The sequence below is a fragment of the Hyperoodon ampullatus genome (genome assembly GCF_949752795.1).
Source record: "Hyperoodon ampullatus genome assembly, chromosome: 19".
NCBI classification, from domain to species: Eukaryota; Metazoa; Chordata; class Mammalia; order Artiodactyla; family Ziphiidae; genus Hyperoodon; species Hyperoodon ampullatus.
In genome coordinates, this window is record NC_136932.1 from 7,645,215 (window position 1) to 7,660,705 (window position 15,491).

The 15,491-nt window shown below is 43.1% G+C and overlaps 1 protein-coding gene across 2 annotated transcripts in view; it reads left to right on the forward strand.

The window, feature by feature from the left end:
- Positions 1-206: 206 nt before the first annotated feature.
- DHX8 (DEAH-box helicase 8) overlaps positions 207-15,491 on the forward strand; it is a gene marked incomplete at its 5' end in the record, with an annotated part of 28,079 nt that continues 12,794 nt past the window's right edge. Inside the window, 13 exons of one of the 2 annotated variants that reach the window (XM_079725027.1) lie at positions 207-354; positions 4,531-4,616; positions 5,118-5,190; positions 5,602-5,687; positions 6,960-7,087; positions 7,497-7,838; positions 8,220-8,364; positions 8,458-8,661; positions 9,337-9,424; positions 11,248-11,345; positions 12,643-12,790; positions 13,831-14,012; positions 15,194-15,388. In XM_079725027.1, coding sequence (XP_079581153.1) covers positions 207-354; positions 4,531-4,616; positions 5,118-5,190; positions 5,602-5,687; positions 6,960-7,087; positions 7,497-7,838; positions 8,220-8,364; positions 8,458-8,661; positions 9,337-9,424; positions 11,248-11,345; positions 12,643-12,790; positions 13,831-14,012; positions 15,194-15,388 — 1,923 coding nt within the window. The remainder of the gene's footprint in view (positions 355-4,530; positions 4,617-5,117; positions 5,191-5,601; positions 5,688-6,959; positions 7,088-7,496; positions 7,839-8,219; positions 8,365-8,457; positions 8,662-9,336; positions 9,425-11,247; positions 11,346-12,642; positions 12,791-13,830; positions 14,013-15,193; positions 15,389-15,491) is intronic. The other variant, XM_079725028.1, reaches the window with a different exon arrangement.

Below are 15,491 nucleotides of genomic sequence, written 5' to 3' on the forward strand. Positions count from 1 at the left end.
TCCTGTCTGATCTCTATGGTCCATCCGGTAACGCCAAGAGAAGCTCCAGGAGATATCAATTTACTGTAAACAAAAGAGAAGTGCGCCGACCCGGAAGAGGAAGCTGGAGCGGGGTGGGAGTAACTCGGAAGGTCGGCAGTGAGGGGGCCCGGCGGGTACAGTAGCTCCGAAGGCTGGCAGTGAGGGGCCCGGGGCAAATCGTAGCCATGGCGGTGGCCGTGGCCACGGCGGGAGCCGTACCCGGAACAGAGCTGGGCCCCGCGGAAGAACTAGCCAAACTCGAGTATCTGTCTTTAGTGTCGAAGGTTTGCACTGAGCTGGACAATCACTTGGGGATCAACGACAAGGATCTGGGTGAGTCCGCGGAGGTCTCTGCGGCATCTGGGTTTGGGCTTGAGGGAAGCGGAAGGAGAAAGGGGATTGATGGACCGAATGTGTGGGTCCGTGTGAGTCTATCTCTTTGTCAGAGACTTGGCCCAGGCAACCTGCGGCAGTGGCCTCCTCTTGAGAGCCCTACGGGCCGAGCTGTTAGAAACCATTTCCCAGAGCTGTCAGTGAAACCTGGAGCGGCCATCGCTTTGTTGTTGTTTTTTTTTCAGACACAGACAAACAGCATTAACAACAACAACGTAGAGCCACATGATGATGATGACGATGAGATGTTCATGGCAGACACTTACTGGGTTCTCACTACATGCCAGATATTATGCTCAGTGTTTCACTTACATTATCTTATTTGGTTTTCATACCATTCTGTGAGATAGTATCATCTGTTTATAGATTAAGAAAACAAGGCTCCGAGTAATTAAGTAACGCCCCTCAAGATCACATGTCAAATGTGAGTGAGCCTGCTCTGGAATCCAGGTCTTTTGTAGTCTGTGGCTTTAACTGTGCTCTTAACCATTCATGCTTATACTGTCTCTCAAGCACCAATGTCTAGTGTCTGTCAAACATTAGACGTCTTGGGACAAACTGTATACAGGGAGAACCCAACTGAGAAAATGGAAAAGACTGGGGTCCTACAGCTAAGGCCACAGGCAGGCGGAGTCCTTATGAAGGCAGAGGGATGGATGGGGTCGAGAGCATGAGTGGAGGGATTTTTTGACAGGTACAGGGATGCTTCATCCATTTTAACAGGAAGGAGTACAGAATATGGTTGTAGATGCAGGTGGATTTAGGGATTGGCGGTAGGGAGATGAGGCAGAGAGTTCCAATGTGACTGTTCTGTTTTCTAAATGAAGATGAAGTCATCAGTTGGAGGGATGGAAGGGAAGGGACTCATGCATGACAAAGAGGGGTGAGGGAAGTTAGATGTGTGATCTTGGGTAAGATGTAATTTCTGTGAAGCTGTGTTTCTCATCTGTGAAATAGGTATGATACTGTGTTCTTCACAGGGTTAGTATATAGCACCTGTATATTTTAGTTCACTTTTCTCTTGCCTCCCATCGAGATGTACCTATCCTGTGTCATTTTTCCTCAGTCTTCTCTTTTAGATAATAATGAGGTGATATTCTCGTCAGTTGGCTATCTCTCTGGGTAATATGTTCCTTCATTCAGCAAACCTTTGTTGAGCTAGGGGCTTAGGAATACAGTAGAGAACAAGGTAGAGTCCCTTGGTCAGTGCGCTTACATTGTTTCTCTCTCTCTCTCTTTTGAACTACAGTGCACTAATGCCTTAGCCTCTTTTAGAGGAAACAAAAACTTATTGAGACCAAAACTGCCTCGCCCCCACCTTCAAGGGCCACTTGCAAGTCCAAGTTGTCAGGTGCAATAAATCTGAGGTTCCACCGACCCCCTCCTTGGGTTTGATTAATTTTCTAGAGTGGCTCACAGAACTCAGAGAAGCATTTTACTAACTGGTTTATTATATTTATTTATTTATTTATGGCTGCGTTGGGTCTTTTGTTGCTGCGCGTGGGCTTTCTCTAGTTGTGGCGAGCAGGGGCTACTCTTGGTTGTGGTGCGCGGGCTTCTCACTGCGGTGGCTTCTCTTGTTGTAGAGCATGGGCTCTAGGCGCGCGGGCTTCAGTAGTTGTGGCACAAGGGCTCAGTAATGTGGCTCGCAGGCTTCAGAGCGCAGGCTCAGTAGTTGTGGCGCACGGGTTTAGTTGTTCCACAGCATGTGGTATCTTCCCGGGCCAGGGATCGAACCCGTATCCCCTGCATTGGCAGGCAGATTCTTATCCACTGCGCCACCAGGGAAGTCCCTAACTGGTTTGTTATAAAAAGATATAACTCAGGAAGAACTAAATAGAAGGTATGTGGCAAGGAGAGAGGAGCTTCCATGCTCTCTGAGTGCCCCACTCTCCCGGAATCTCCATGTGTTCACCATCCTGGAAGCTGTCCAAACCCTGTCCTTCTGGGTGTTTATAGAGGCCTCACTGTATAGGCACAGTTGATTAAATCATTGGCCATTGATGACTGAACTCAATCTCCAGCCCCTCTCCCCTCCCCAGAGATCAGGTTGGGGCTGAAAGTTCCAGCCCTCTAGTCTCCTGATTTGTTTCCCTGGCAACTAGCCCTCATCCTAGTTACCTAGGGGCTTTCCTAAGGTTATCTCAGGAACGTAAAAAAAAGATAATTTACTCTCTGCACTTAGGAAATTCCAAGGGTTTTAGGAGCTCCATGCCAGGGATGGAGACCAAATATGTATTGCTTCTTATAAATCACAGTATCACACTGTTAAACACACAATTACAAAACCAGTAACATTAAAAATACTAATATTGGAAAAGTGTGATAAACAATATTGTTTTGATGAAACTAAATTGCCAGAGTTGGTTTTAATAACAAAAAGGTATATATTTACTTCTTTTGTGTTTTATTTGTTGACTTGATTCTTTTGATTTTGACCTTGATGTATTATCATTTAAATCAGTCTCATTGTTTTTCCTGTTTTCAACAATGAGCTTGTTTTTAATTACTGATCCAGTGTTTGATACTTCGGTTAATTTAATGATGTCCTAATATAATTCTGAAAATTAAAAAAAAAATCCTCATTAATGACGGCTGCAGTATGAATATGCTGCTGACTGCTTTCGGATTGGCTCTTTTGAGCATCGTATGACTAGCACCATGTGACTTAGTTCTCCCTCCACATTTCTCTAAAGAATTTGGGCTCTGAAATCAGATTTCTGGATTCCAGTCCTGGCTCCACCAATTATTATTGGGTAAGTCACTGTCTCGAACCCTCAGCCTCTTCATCTGTAAAACAGGGACAATAATGGTACCTACCTATGAGGGTTGTTGTGAGAACCATGGGGATAACCCATGTGAAACACTTAGCATAGTGCCTGGCACGTAGTAGATATTTGAAAAGTCTTAACCACTGATGTTGTTATTAACTTGTTATTTACAAAAAGCTGATGGCATCTGGCTTTCACTTAATGTCATAAAAAAGGTAAAGGCAAATTTCAGCATGGAAATGGTATGGTGTTACTAGTTTATAAGTTAGCTATCCAGATCTTCCATGTTATTATTATTTTTTAAGGATTAAAATCCAAATGAAGGGAATTTGCTGGCGGTCCAGTGGTTAGGACTCCATGCTTTCACTGTGGAGGATACGGGTTCAATCCCTGGTTGGGGAACTAAGATCCCGTAAGCAGAGTGGTGCGGCAAAAAAAAAAAAAAAAAAAAAATCCAAATGAAATCATTAAAATTTTCTTGTGGAACTTACAGTGTGAGGCTTATTATCTCAGCCTATCATAATGCACTTTTCTCCTGAAAGTCTCATAATTAATAAATAGTTCTAGGGCTTCCCTGGTGGCCCAGTGGTTGAGAGCCTGCCCGCCGATGCAGGGGACACAGGTTCGTGCCCCGGTCCGGGAAGATCCCACATGCCGCGGAGCGGCTGGGCCCGTGAGCCATGGCCGCTGAGCCTGTGCGTCCGGAGCCTGTGCTCCGCAACGGGAGAGGCCACAACGGTGAGAGGCCCGCGTACCACACACACAAAAAAAAAGGTTCTAATATTAGAAATTTCAAAACTAAGCCGGTTTGTAGAGAAAAATTTCGGGGAGAGGGGTAAGTGAGTCTTTCACCGACTCTGGTGTTGTACCAACCAGCAGCTGCCTGGCCCTCATGTATAGATCAGGTGTGTCCCTTCAGAAACTGTAGAAAGCATCCTATTTGTGCGTGTGTCCACGTGTGCGCGCATGTACACATGCACGCGCATGTACACATGCACATGGGCTCATGCTCTTGGATGTGGTTGCCTCTAGAATCTATATGGTGGAGTACATACCTAGCAGTTTCATGAAGAGAGTACAGTGATCTGGGACAAGGAGGTCTTCCTCCCTTAAATACACTCAAGGGCCTGATGAGCCATTTCTTGTTTTTACTTATGAAAATTAACTATAGACTATATGCGGCTAATCTTGGTAGTCTAAATTCTTTCTTTACCCTTACTGAATGGTGGTCGTCAGTTTTTGTGACTGTTGGATAACCCAACTGGTTTTATTTTTAACATACTTGAAACTGATTTCTTGCTCAAGTCTCCATTCTTCTTGTTGTAATCCCTTTTCTCATTTGCAGCTGAATTTGTGATCAGTCTTGCTGAGAAAAATACCACCTTTGATACTTTTAAGTCTTCACTGGTCAAAAATGGTGCAGAATTCACGGTATGTGTATGTAGAGACCCCTGTTTTGTTTCAGTGTCACTGTTGGATTTAAATTTTGATAGTACATGCCAATCAAGTAAGCCATTAAGTGTGATGTTTTCATGCCACTAAGCAGTGGTAATGTAACTGAATTACCTGTGACACCTTTCTAGGAAAATGGGGCACGATTTCCATTGTTAAGTCTTTATGGGTGTTTACATTCTTGTTCTCTGAATCAGGAAGTGAAAAGCAAGAGTGTAGGTTTGAGAGGTAGTTCTAAACCATGGGAAATAAAATGGTTGACGGGAACTGAATTACTTCCCCCCAAAGAGTCCTAAATATTAGCTTCCTCTGAGGCTGTGTTACTAGGTTCGTGCCATAGTAGGTTGACACTCTATGCTTCATTTGTCCCAGTTAGCTAAATTCAGGTGCATAACCACCCTTTTCTAAAGGACACCCCTTTTCTTAGTGTTTTTAAGCACTGATCCAGGAGCTGACAATTTTTGTTGTTTCTTTTCAAAGGATTCTCTTATTAGTAACTTGCTGCGTCTCATACAAACCATGCGGCCTCCAGCGAAGCCTTCCACAAACAAAGGTGAGCAGAGCTCCTAGCCAAGCTTCATCTCCAGAATAGCTTAGATTGTAAGCGTCCTGTAAATTGCTTTTATTTCCCTTGCAGCAGCTGCTGAGCAAGTAAATGTTCTAGCAAAATTTTCAAATGACTTAAGACCAAATTAAAATGATAAGACATAACCAATCAAATGAATACTGAATCATACTCCCCACCGCCACGCCGGGATAGTTTGTTAAGGGTTTTGTAATCAGTGTTTTTGTTTTTTTTTGAAAATTGAATTACGTTTATAGTAATGTATGTGAGTAATATGTAGGAAAATGTTCTGTTTTTAGTTTGATGCAAATCTAATGTTGAAGTTCTTCTGTTAACCACTAAGAGTATTAAATATATCTTTTTTTTTTTTAACCCCTTCATGCGCTTTAATGAAACAAGATCCAGTTGTTAAACCCAAAACTGAAAAAGAAAAGCTGAAGGAACTCTTTCCAGTCCTTTGCCAGCCAGACAACCCTTCTGTTCGGGTACTGTTCCCATGAGAGGATGAGGATGAGGGTGTCTGCTGTAACTGCATGTTCCCCCCTCCTCACCCCTTTGCTTTGTCTCATTAGTTATTAATTTTAAGTTTGTCTACACTGTAACATATTTTTCAAAGTGAAAGTGGTCACTCCCTGAGCACATACTGTTGTATAGAATAGTGTTAAAGGGTTCAGAGAACCATATTTTAGGGAAATGAGATTGGGAATTATGGAAAGCAGTGATTAGGGATATGGAATAAGTATGCAACAACTTAAGGTTCTGGAACAGATGCCTGATGTGCGAAATTAGATTTTTTTTTCTCTATTACATATTAGAAGATCCTATATATATATATATATATATATATATATATATATATATATATATATATATATATATATATATATATATATATATATATATATATATTTTTTTTTTTTTTTTTTTTGCGATACGCGGGCCTCTCACTGTTGTGGCCTCTCCCGTTGCGGAGCACAGGCCCCGGATGCGCAGGCCCAGCGGCCATGGTTCATGGGCCCAGCCGCTCCACAGCATGTGGGATCCTCCCGGACCGGGGCACGAACCCGTGTCCCCCACATCGGCAGGTGGACTCTCAACCACTGCGCCACCAGGGAAGCCCCGAAGATCCTATTTTTAAAGTGTTTTGATTTTTAAATTTCATTTTAGCAAGTATTTATTGAGTACCTACTGTGTGCCAGGCACTGTTATAACTACCAGGGTACAGCCATGAACAAAATAGACTAAAGTGTCTGCCCTCTCGGAGATTACATCCTAGTACTAGGGTGGGGACAGGAAATAAACACGTAAACTCCTCTAATGGGGAGGAGACAGGCAATACACAAGTAAGTAAGTATATGATAGAGCTGATAGCTAATAGAAGTATGGAAAAAAAAATAAAACAGGTGAAAGACGAGAGGGAGTGTAGAGGGAGAGTTCCTTTTTAAACATTTTGACGTCCGTTTTCTGTGTATAATCCTCACTTTCATGCTTTCACGGGAGGGGTGATATCTAATTGCCTTCCATAGGCTTGTATTAAGAACAAGGGGGATGTGCCAAGCGTAGAAATGATTTCCAGGAGCCTTTGCTTATTCCTTCTTCCTTTATCTTAAATTGTGTTGGGAATCTCTGTCCTCTCTGCTTCTTCACATAAGTGGTCAGAAATGTAGGGGGTGTTAGATTTGTAGATGTACCTGAAGTACAGAGTCTTGAGTGACTTGTCCCCTCTTCTCCTAACTTGGCTGCCTCTGCCCCTGTAGACCATGCTGGATGAGGATGATGTGAAAGTCGCTGTGGATGTCCTGAAAGAACTGGAGGCCTTGATGCCCAGCGCAGCAGGCCAGGAGAAGCACAGAGAGGCTGAGCACCGGTTTGTCCCTAGCGTCCTGTCCTTTGGAAGTTTAGGATATGGTGATAGTTGAATTGTGGACCAGCCAAGCAAAATTTTGGGCAAGTTTACAGAATCTAGACTGGCCACGTACCATACTGTTGCATCTATTTTCATTGCTCCCTGTCGAGAATGTTTAGGCAGCAAATGCTGAAGATAGATAGAAGATAGAAATAGAAAGAAAGAAGATAGAAGATAAAAAGAAGATAGAAATCCAGGTTGAAAGAGGGTGAATATGTTTGTGGCCTCCTTTATTGGCCTGCAGGGATGTCATAGTTATTGAAACTCTGGTTCAGTTCAGCATTTAGTGGGTACCTGCCGTGTACATGGCACTGTGCTGGGTGCTTGGGAAGGCAAAGATGGAATTGGGCTGGTTTCTTTTTCAAACAGGTATTTGTTGATTTGTTAGGGACAAGACAAAGAAGAAGAAGCGGAGCCGAGAGCGAGACCGTGAGCGAGACCGAGACCGCGATAGAGACCACAAGCGGAGACACCGGTCCCGCTCTCAGTCACGTTCCCGGGCCCGGGAGAGGACTAAGGGGAAGTCTAGATATCGGTCCAGGAGCAGAAGTCAGAGTCCCCCCAGAGACCGGAAAGACCGAGACAAGTATGGGGAGAGGAATCTGGACAGATGGCGGGATAAGCATGTGGACCGCCCTCCCCCAGAAGAGCCCGCCATCGGGGACGTTTACAACGGCAAAGTTACCAGCATCATGCAGTTTGGATGCTTTGTGCAGCTGGAGGGACTGAGGTAATGGCTGGTACTCTTCTTTCACACCACTGAAGGACAGAATTTCTTTTATCACTGGGGATTTTCACATTCTAAAAAATGACTGTATCAGGTTGTTAGAAGTTGACTTTTTATTTGAAATGTCATAGAGCCATTTATTCCTTCCTCTGCCTTCGGGAGATCTGCCCTTTTGCTGGTTGAGACAGATGAGAATTTGTTGCCCCCTGGCCCCCAACTTTTTCTCTGGGAGGGTGGTAATCCTATTTTATTGTTTGGCCGCCTTTTTGGAACTTTCCTCTTGAGTTTAAGACCATTTCCCTTTGTTCATTTCCAACGAGGGTGGAAATCGGTTGGGGAAAAAGTGTTTTAGGCATGTTCCAGACGTGTGTGACTCTCCCTCAGGAAGCGGTGGGAAGGCCTGGTGCACATCTCTGAGCTCCGCCGGGAAGGCCGTGTGGCCAATGTGGCTGATGTGGTGAGCAAAGGCCAGAGGGTCAAGGTCAAAGTGCTGTCCTTCACTGGGACCAAGACCAGCTTGAGCATGAAGGTAGGTGAGATATCCAGCCGGTTTCCACAACTGATGGCCAGGGAAACATAAGAGGACGGCAGGTAGGCTATATCCCTTGTTTTTGTGCCTTAGGATGTGGATCAAGAGACTGGAGAAGATCTAAACCCAAATCGACGACGGAATCTTGTTGGGGAGACCAACGAGGAGACCTCTATGAGGAATCCGGATAGACCCACCCACCTCTCCCTTGTCAGTGCCCCTGAAGTAGAGGACGACTCGCTGGAGCGCAAGCGCCTTACCCGCATTTCTGACCCGGAGAAGTGGGAGATCAAGCAGGTTGGGGCCATTTGCTCTTATGGCCACGTAGTCATTCAGCAGGTAGCATGGTGTTTAGGAGTGCGGGCCCTGGAGCATGATGGCTTGGGTGACTTTAGGCCACTTGCTAGCTTGTGATCCTGAACCAGGTTACACTACCTCTTTGAGCCTCCATGCCCCCATCTGTAAAACAGGGCCAGTGGTGACACTGTGGGGATTAAATGAGTTAGTAGAAGTGAAGCTCTTAGGTTAGTGCCTGCCTGTGTTACGTATTATATAAATGTTCATTCTTGTTTTCATCATTAGTCAGTAAACATAAAATGCTGTTGGCCAGGCCACTGTGCAGATGCTAGGGCTATGAGGACCTATCATGGTTCCTACCCTTGAGAATCTCTTCTCCAGGGGAGGAGGTAGGTTGAAACAAATAACTGCGAAGGCTTACATATTACATAATAAGGGGTGTGCAGAATGCTGTGGAGTCAAGGGAAGGAGCAGATAACACCCTGGGGATGAGACCCTTGAGCTGTGCTTTTGGGCACCCTAGGGATGGGATATACGGTGTTCAAGGCCCTGCAGTCCTGGATCAGCAAAGGAAAAAACCTTGGTTTCCTACATGAAATCTCTGTATTAACTCTCTTACAAAAGAAGAGTTTTGATCTAGCAGGTGACAAATGCTTCCTTTTATCCTTTGGCTAGATGATTGCTGCCAACGTCCTTTCCAAAGAAGAGTTTCCAGACTTTGATGAAGAGACTGGCATTCTCCCTAAAGTGGATGATGAAGAAGGTAACCAGCCACTTAGATGGAGCAGGATAATGGATCGGGAGGACGGTTGGCAAGTTGAGCCGTGGATAGGGTTTATTTGTAGTTTAACCCAGTGGTTAAACTCATTTCTTCCTTGGGTCTCGCCACTCATCTCTCAAAGGAAAAGGGTCTCCTCACGATGGAAGCAAAAAACTTCATTTTTCTGATAAATGTGTATATATTGTTACACTTGTTGCTTATAATCAGTTTTTAGGATATAAAAAGTCATAATTGTATTTTGCGGAGTGAATTTGATCTCACATTTTTAGTAATTGTTCTGTAAACCCTGGATCTGCCTAGATTACCTCTGAGTTGCCCTGGAATAATTTTTGACTTAGCCCATAGGCAATTTTTTAAAATGGTGAAATAAATTGCTTAATAAATTGTATATAGTTTATATAACAATAACAAATGAACATCTGTGTATATAGTTATATAGTTTATATAACAATAACAAATGAACATCTGTGTACCTACCACCCAGTTAAGTAGAACTTTACCTCCCAACACCTTTAAAACCCATACATGCCACTCTCTGATTAGATCTTCCTCCTTCCTCCTTTGGGTAACCACCATTCTAAATTTTGCGTTATTTCCTATTTTCCTTTAGCGTTTTACTATCTACTATATATCTATCCCCAAACATTGTATTGTTCAGTTTGTCTGTTTTTGAACTTCTTTTTTTTTTTTGAGTCACCATCATTCTTTCCATATTTATCTATGTTGATTTTTTTTAAAATTTATTTATTTATTTTTGTCTGTGTTGGGTCTTTGTTGCTGCTCACGGGCTTTCTCTAGTTGTGGCAAGTGGGGGCTACTCTTCGTTACGGTGCACAGGCTTCTCATTGCAGTGGCTTCTCTTGTTGTGGAGCATGGGCTCTAGGCACGTGGGCTTCAGTAGTTGTGGCATGCGGGCTCAGTAGTTGTGACTCACGGGTTCTAGAGCGCAGGCTCAGTAGTTGTGGCGCACGGGCTTAGTTGCTCCGCAGCATGTGGGGGTCTTCCCGGACCAGGGACTGAACCTGTGTCCCCTGCATTGGCTGGCGGATTCTTAACCACTGTGCCACCAGGGAAGTCCCTCTATGTTGATTTTTATAGTTATTTTTCCCTCATTTTCATTGCTGTAGAGTTTTTCTGTATATAAATTTACGATTATTTACTCATTTTACTTTTTGATGGGCATATAGGCTGTCTTCTTGGGTTTTTTGTTTACCTTTATGAATAGTTCTATTATGAAACTCCTGTATTTGTCTCTTAATTCACCTATGCAAGACTGTCTCTTTTTCCTAAACATGTAGGAGGAGAATTTCTGGGTGGTAGGATATGTGTGTATTCAACTTTACCAGGGAGTCCACATTGTTTTCTAAAGTTTTTGTACCCATTTACACTTCTACCATAAGTATAAGTGAGTTTCTGTTGCTCCACATACTTGTCAGCATTTGGTATTATCCATTTGTCCAACTAAAATTTTTTTCCCTTATCTATTATGGGTTAGGAGTTATTCCATATGAAGTTGGATGGCAAATGCCTTAGTGCCGTTTAGAGTGTCAGACAGCGTTTTCCCACAGGCTTAACTCCTTTTGAAGAAAGCTCTGATCAGTTCTTGGGCTGGGGCACAAATGCCCTAGAAATGGCTGGTGGAGGGGGAAACAGACACTTGCATTAGAGTTTTGACCTTGGGAGCTATCTTTGATAAAGATTGCTGATGCTTGTGGAAATGTATTGTTTTGGTGAAAACGATCAGTCATTTCTCTCTTTTTTTTTTTTTTTTTTTTTGGCTAATTCTTCTTTTGGGGGACTTTTAGATGAGGACCTTGAGATTGAACTGGTTGAGGAAGAGCCTCCATTCCTGAGAGGGCACACCAAGCAAAGCATGGACATGAGCCCTATCAAAATTGTTAAGGTGAGAAACACTGAGACCCTAACCTGGACGTGTCAAGTGAACTTCTTTTCCTAAAGCAGCAATTCAGTTTTTCAGAGCAGGTTACTAGATCTGAGTAAGCAGAATTCAGGCTATGGGAGGTAGTAGTGACTGTTGGTCGGGGTCCAGAATATTTTTGTTTTAAAGGAAGATTGACTTGGCTTTGTTGTTTTTGCCTTTTAAATTCTTATACTCTCATTTTAGTGTGTTTTGGGAGGAAGCAGAGATAAATATGAGTGCTGGATCTACCATCACTGCCTTTGCCCAGGCTTTAGGGCTTGAGTCATTACCTTGCAGATTCAAGGGCAATTTTGAAGGGTACACTCGAGCAATTGGGCCCCCCAGTAGAAAGCTATAGCACTGGGTGTTGTGGAGGGCAGTGTGAGGAGAAGAATTCACTGAATAATTATGATAAAATTTTAGGTTTGGAAAAGGGTATCTTAAAGATCTCCCAGCCCAGCTGATGCTTGTAATCCGCCCACGTATCCTTCTGCAGTGTTCCTCCCACATGGTCTTCTCATGTCTGCTTGACAATGTTGGTGACAGGGAATTCACCAGCCCTTGAGGAGACCCATTCCATCCCCAGATGGATCTGATCAATAGTTCTTCTTTAGGTAGACCTGAATATGTTTTATTGAGGCATCTCAGTGGTCTTAATTTTAGTTCTCAGGACCATGCAGAAGAATTCTTATCCGTTTCTTTTTTTTTTTTTTTAATGTTTATAATATTTATTTATTTATGGCTGCGTTGGGTCTTCGTTTCTGTGCGAGGGCTTTCTCCAGTTCTGGCAAGCGGGGGCCACTCTTCATCGCAGTGCGCGGGCCTCTCACTATCGCGGCCTCTCTTGTTGTGGAGCACAAGCTCCAGACGCACAGGCTCAGTAGTTGTGGCTCACGGGCCTAGTTGCTCCGCGGTATGTGGGATCTTCCCAGACCAGGGCTCGAACCTGTGTCCCCTGCATTGGCAGGCAGATTCTCAACCACTGCGCCACCAGGGAAGCCCTCTTATCCATTTCTTACATGTCCATTCTCTTGGGGTTCCTATCTTCAAGCCCCAAATCCCTAATTTCTTCAGTGATTTATCATTGTCCTTGTTCATTTTCTCTGAATATAATACAGTTTATCCATTTCTTTCATGCAGTCTGGTATGTTAATATGAACTTTCTTCTGGGTGGGCCTCTTTTTAGGTTTGAGTGGCTTAGCATCTGTATTTTATTTCCTGGATATTTAATGCATGCTGAGATCCCATTCTGATGTTGCTTTGTCCTCTGTTGCACTAGAACCCGGATGGTTCCCTCTCCCAAGCAGCAATGATGCAGAGTGCTCTCGCCAAAGAAAGGCGGGAACTCAAGCAGGCCCAGCGGGAAGCAGAGATGGATTCTATTCCCATGGGACTCAACAAACATTGGGTTGATCCTCTGCCTGATGGTAGGACTCTGGGAGGGGACTGTGGACTTTTCAAAAAAAAAAAAAATCTGAACTTTCACATACACAGGGAGAAGGCACTGCCAGTACATAACTAAAGACTTAGCTTTGGCTTTGGTGATTTAGTTTTTCCCTTCAGTTAGAGTATGTTTTTGGTTTGTTTTGTTTTTTAAATGTTTTCGTAACCGTGGTCAAATCATTAGACTGGCTGTTTTCTTCTGAATAACTTAAGAATTTTTATTCCAAAGATAATACAGCTTTGAAACTTCTCTTTTCATATAAATCTTTGTGTAGTAAGTATTAACTGACTGCTGGAAACAGTCAATAACAAATACTTACTGTGTGTGTTAGGTACCTGGGTATACAACTGTGAAGAAAGCAGACACGATCCCTGCTCTATGAGGCTCACATTTTAGTGGGGAAGTGGATATTAACCAAATACTACCAAATTACTGACCAAATCACGATGCGTGCTACATAGATAAGAAGTACAGGTAGTATAGTTGGCTATGGTGGGTCACTTCCCTGGGAATGTGGAGACCCGAAGGGTAAATAGGACTTAGTCTGTCCAAGGGGCTGGCATGGGGATTGGGGAATATGTTCCAGGCTGAGGAATAGCCTGTGCTGAGGCTGTGATGTGGGAAAGAAGACCTGTGTAGCTGGCATAGAGAGAATGAGGGGCAGAGAGGTGGGGGGTGAGTTGTGGCTGCCAGGAGTTTGGAGACGGCATTAGGAGTTAGGGCTCAGTCCTGAAGTTCACGGGGAAATGCTGCAAAGTTCTACGCAGGGAACTGGCAAGATCAGAGTTGCATTTCCAAAGGATTATTGAGGCTGCCCTACAAAATGGATTGGATGGAGCAAGAGTAGACACATGCGGTGAATGAGGAGGCTTTTATAACAGTTCAGAGGAGAGAGATGGTGGCTTCAAGACCGGGATAGCAGAGAGGAGGGATGCACTGGAGAAACGTGATTTGTTGAGTGTGGGGGGAGGGGGCAGTGAGGTAGCATGAGGATGATACCAAGTCGCCTGTTTTCCTTTGCAGCGGAAGGCAGGCAGATCGCTGCCAACATGAGGGGTATTGGGATGATGCCCAATGACATTCCCGAGTGGAAGAAGCATGCCTTTGGGGGCAACAAAGCTTCTTATGGAAAAAAGACCCAGATGTCAATCATTGAACAGAGAGAGAGCCTGCCCATCTACAAACTGAAGGAGCAGCTGGTCCAGGTGGGAAGCCCTTTATGATGTGTTGGTGGGGAAGTCAGGGTGTTTGCTAAAAAGAGGATGACATGTTTTAATTGAAATTAGCACATTTGAAGTGGCTTTTCTGAAGGGTATAGGAAAAAAAACAACATTTTCAAGTACTTAAAAAATATGTATATATTAGTCTACACATTTTTTTTTTCCTATGAGGAAATAAATCTGTTTGAACTAGGGATCCCTAGAGCAAGTGGACAGAGTATTGTGTTGCACAGACAAATAGCTCTGGACAATAAGAATAATGGGGATGCTTGACTTGACATTGAGGCAAATCTTTGCTTCAGATACTTATTTCCATTTTCTGGAGATCTGATTTAAGACCACTAAACCTTCCTGAGGCAACTGAGTTTAGTAGTTTCCAGGGAATCCTTTCAATGACATCTTATACATATACAATGAAATACAAATATATATAAAAACACAGATATTATATGTTTTATATGAGCTGTATGTGTTTCTAAATGACAGCATATTATATGTACTGCTCTGTATTTGGCTTTTTCCCCTTAGTGATATAGCTTAGCATTGTTCCCTTTTTTTTTAGGTGCTTTGTTATGTGGATGTGCTCTGGCTTATTTAACTAGTCCTGTGTTAATAGACATATATAGGTTGATGGATGTCCTTTGCTGTTATAAACAGTGTAGAAATCAGGTGACTTTAGGGGGTAAAGTGACTTTATAGATTTGGGAATGGTAGTAGAAAGGAACATTGTATTTAACTTTTTTATTTACTACTGAATTCTTTAACCATGTTTGTGTAATACTTAAAAAATACATGTACATATATAAAATATTAAGTCTATCTGGATAGTTACGCTTTTAGCATCATCTTTGTGTTTTTATGAACTTAAGGAAACCAATAAATTAAAAAAATTTGAGTCAGTTAAAAAGAATTCTCATAAAGTTTAAAGTTTTTAATTTGTCATACATGCGATTAAAATATAAGAAAGAGCATTGCTCATAGAAAATCACTGTTAGCATTTGTTTCTATGCATCATTAAAAATAATTTAAACTCTGATTGTCATCTTATGTATGTATACTACCGTTTCCCCTTCTTCTCCTTTAGTGTTAGAGCATAATCAGTTGTTTTACTCCAGAGTAATGTGAGGCAGGTTTTAATGACCGTGTTTATATTTGGTTGTTTTCAGGCTGTCCATGACAATCAGATCCTGATTGTCATCGGAGAGACAGGGTCTGGGAAGACAACGCAGATCACCCAGTACCTGGCAGAGGCGGGCTACACTTCCAGGGGCAAGATTGGATGTACCCAGCCCAGAAGAGTTGCGGCCATGTCAGTGGCCAAAAGAGTGTCAGAGGAGTTTGGTTGTTGCTTAGGCCAAGAGGTAAGTGGTTGGCGAAGCTATTCTGAAAATGCCTGAAGAAAGTGTAAAGGCCCAGTTCTCTATCTATAAAATGGGAGTAATACTACCTTTTTTCAGGTTTCTC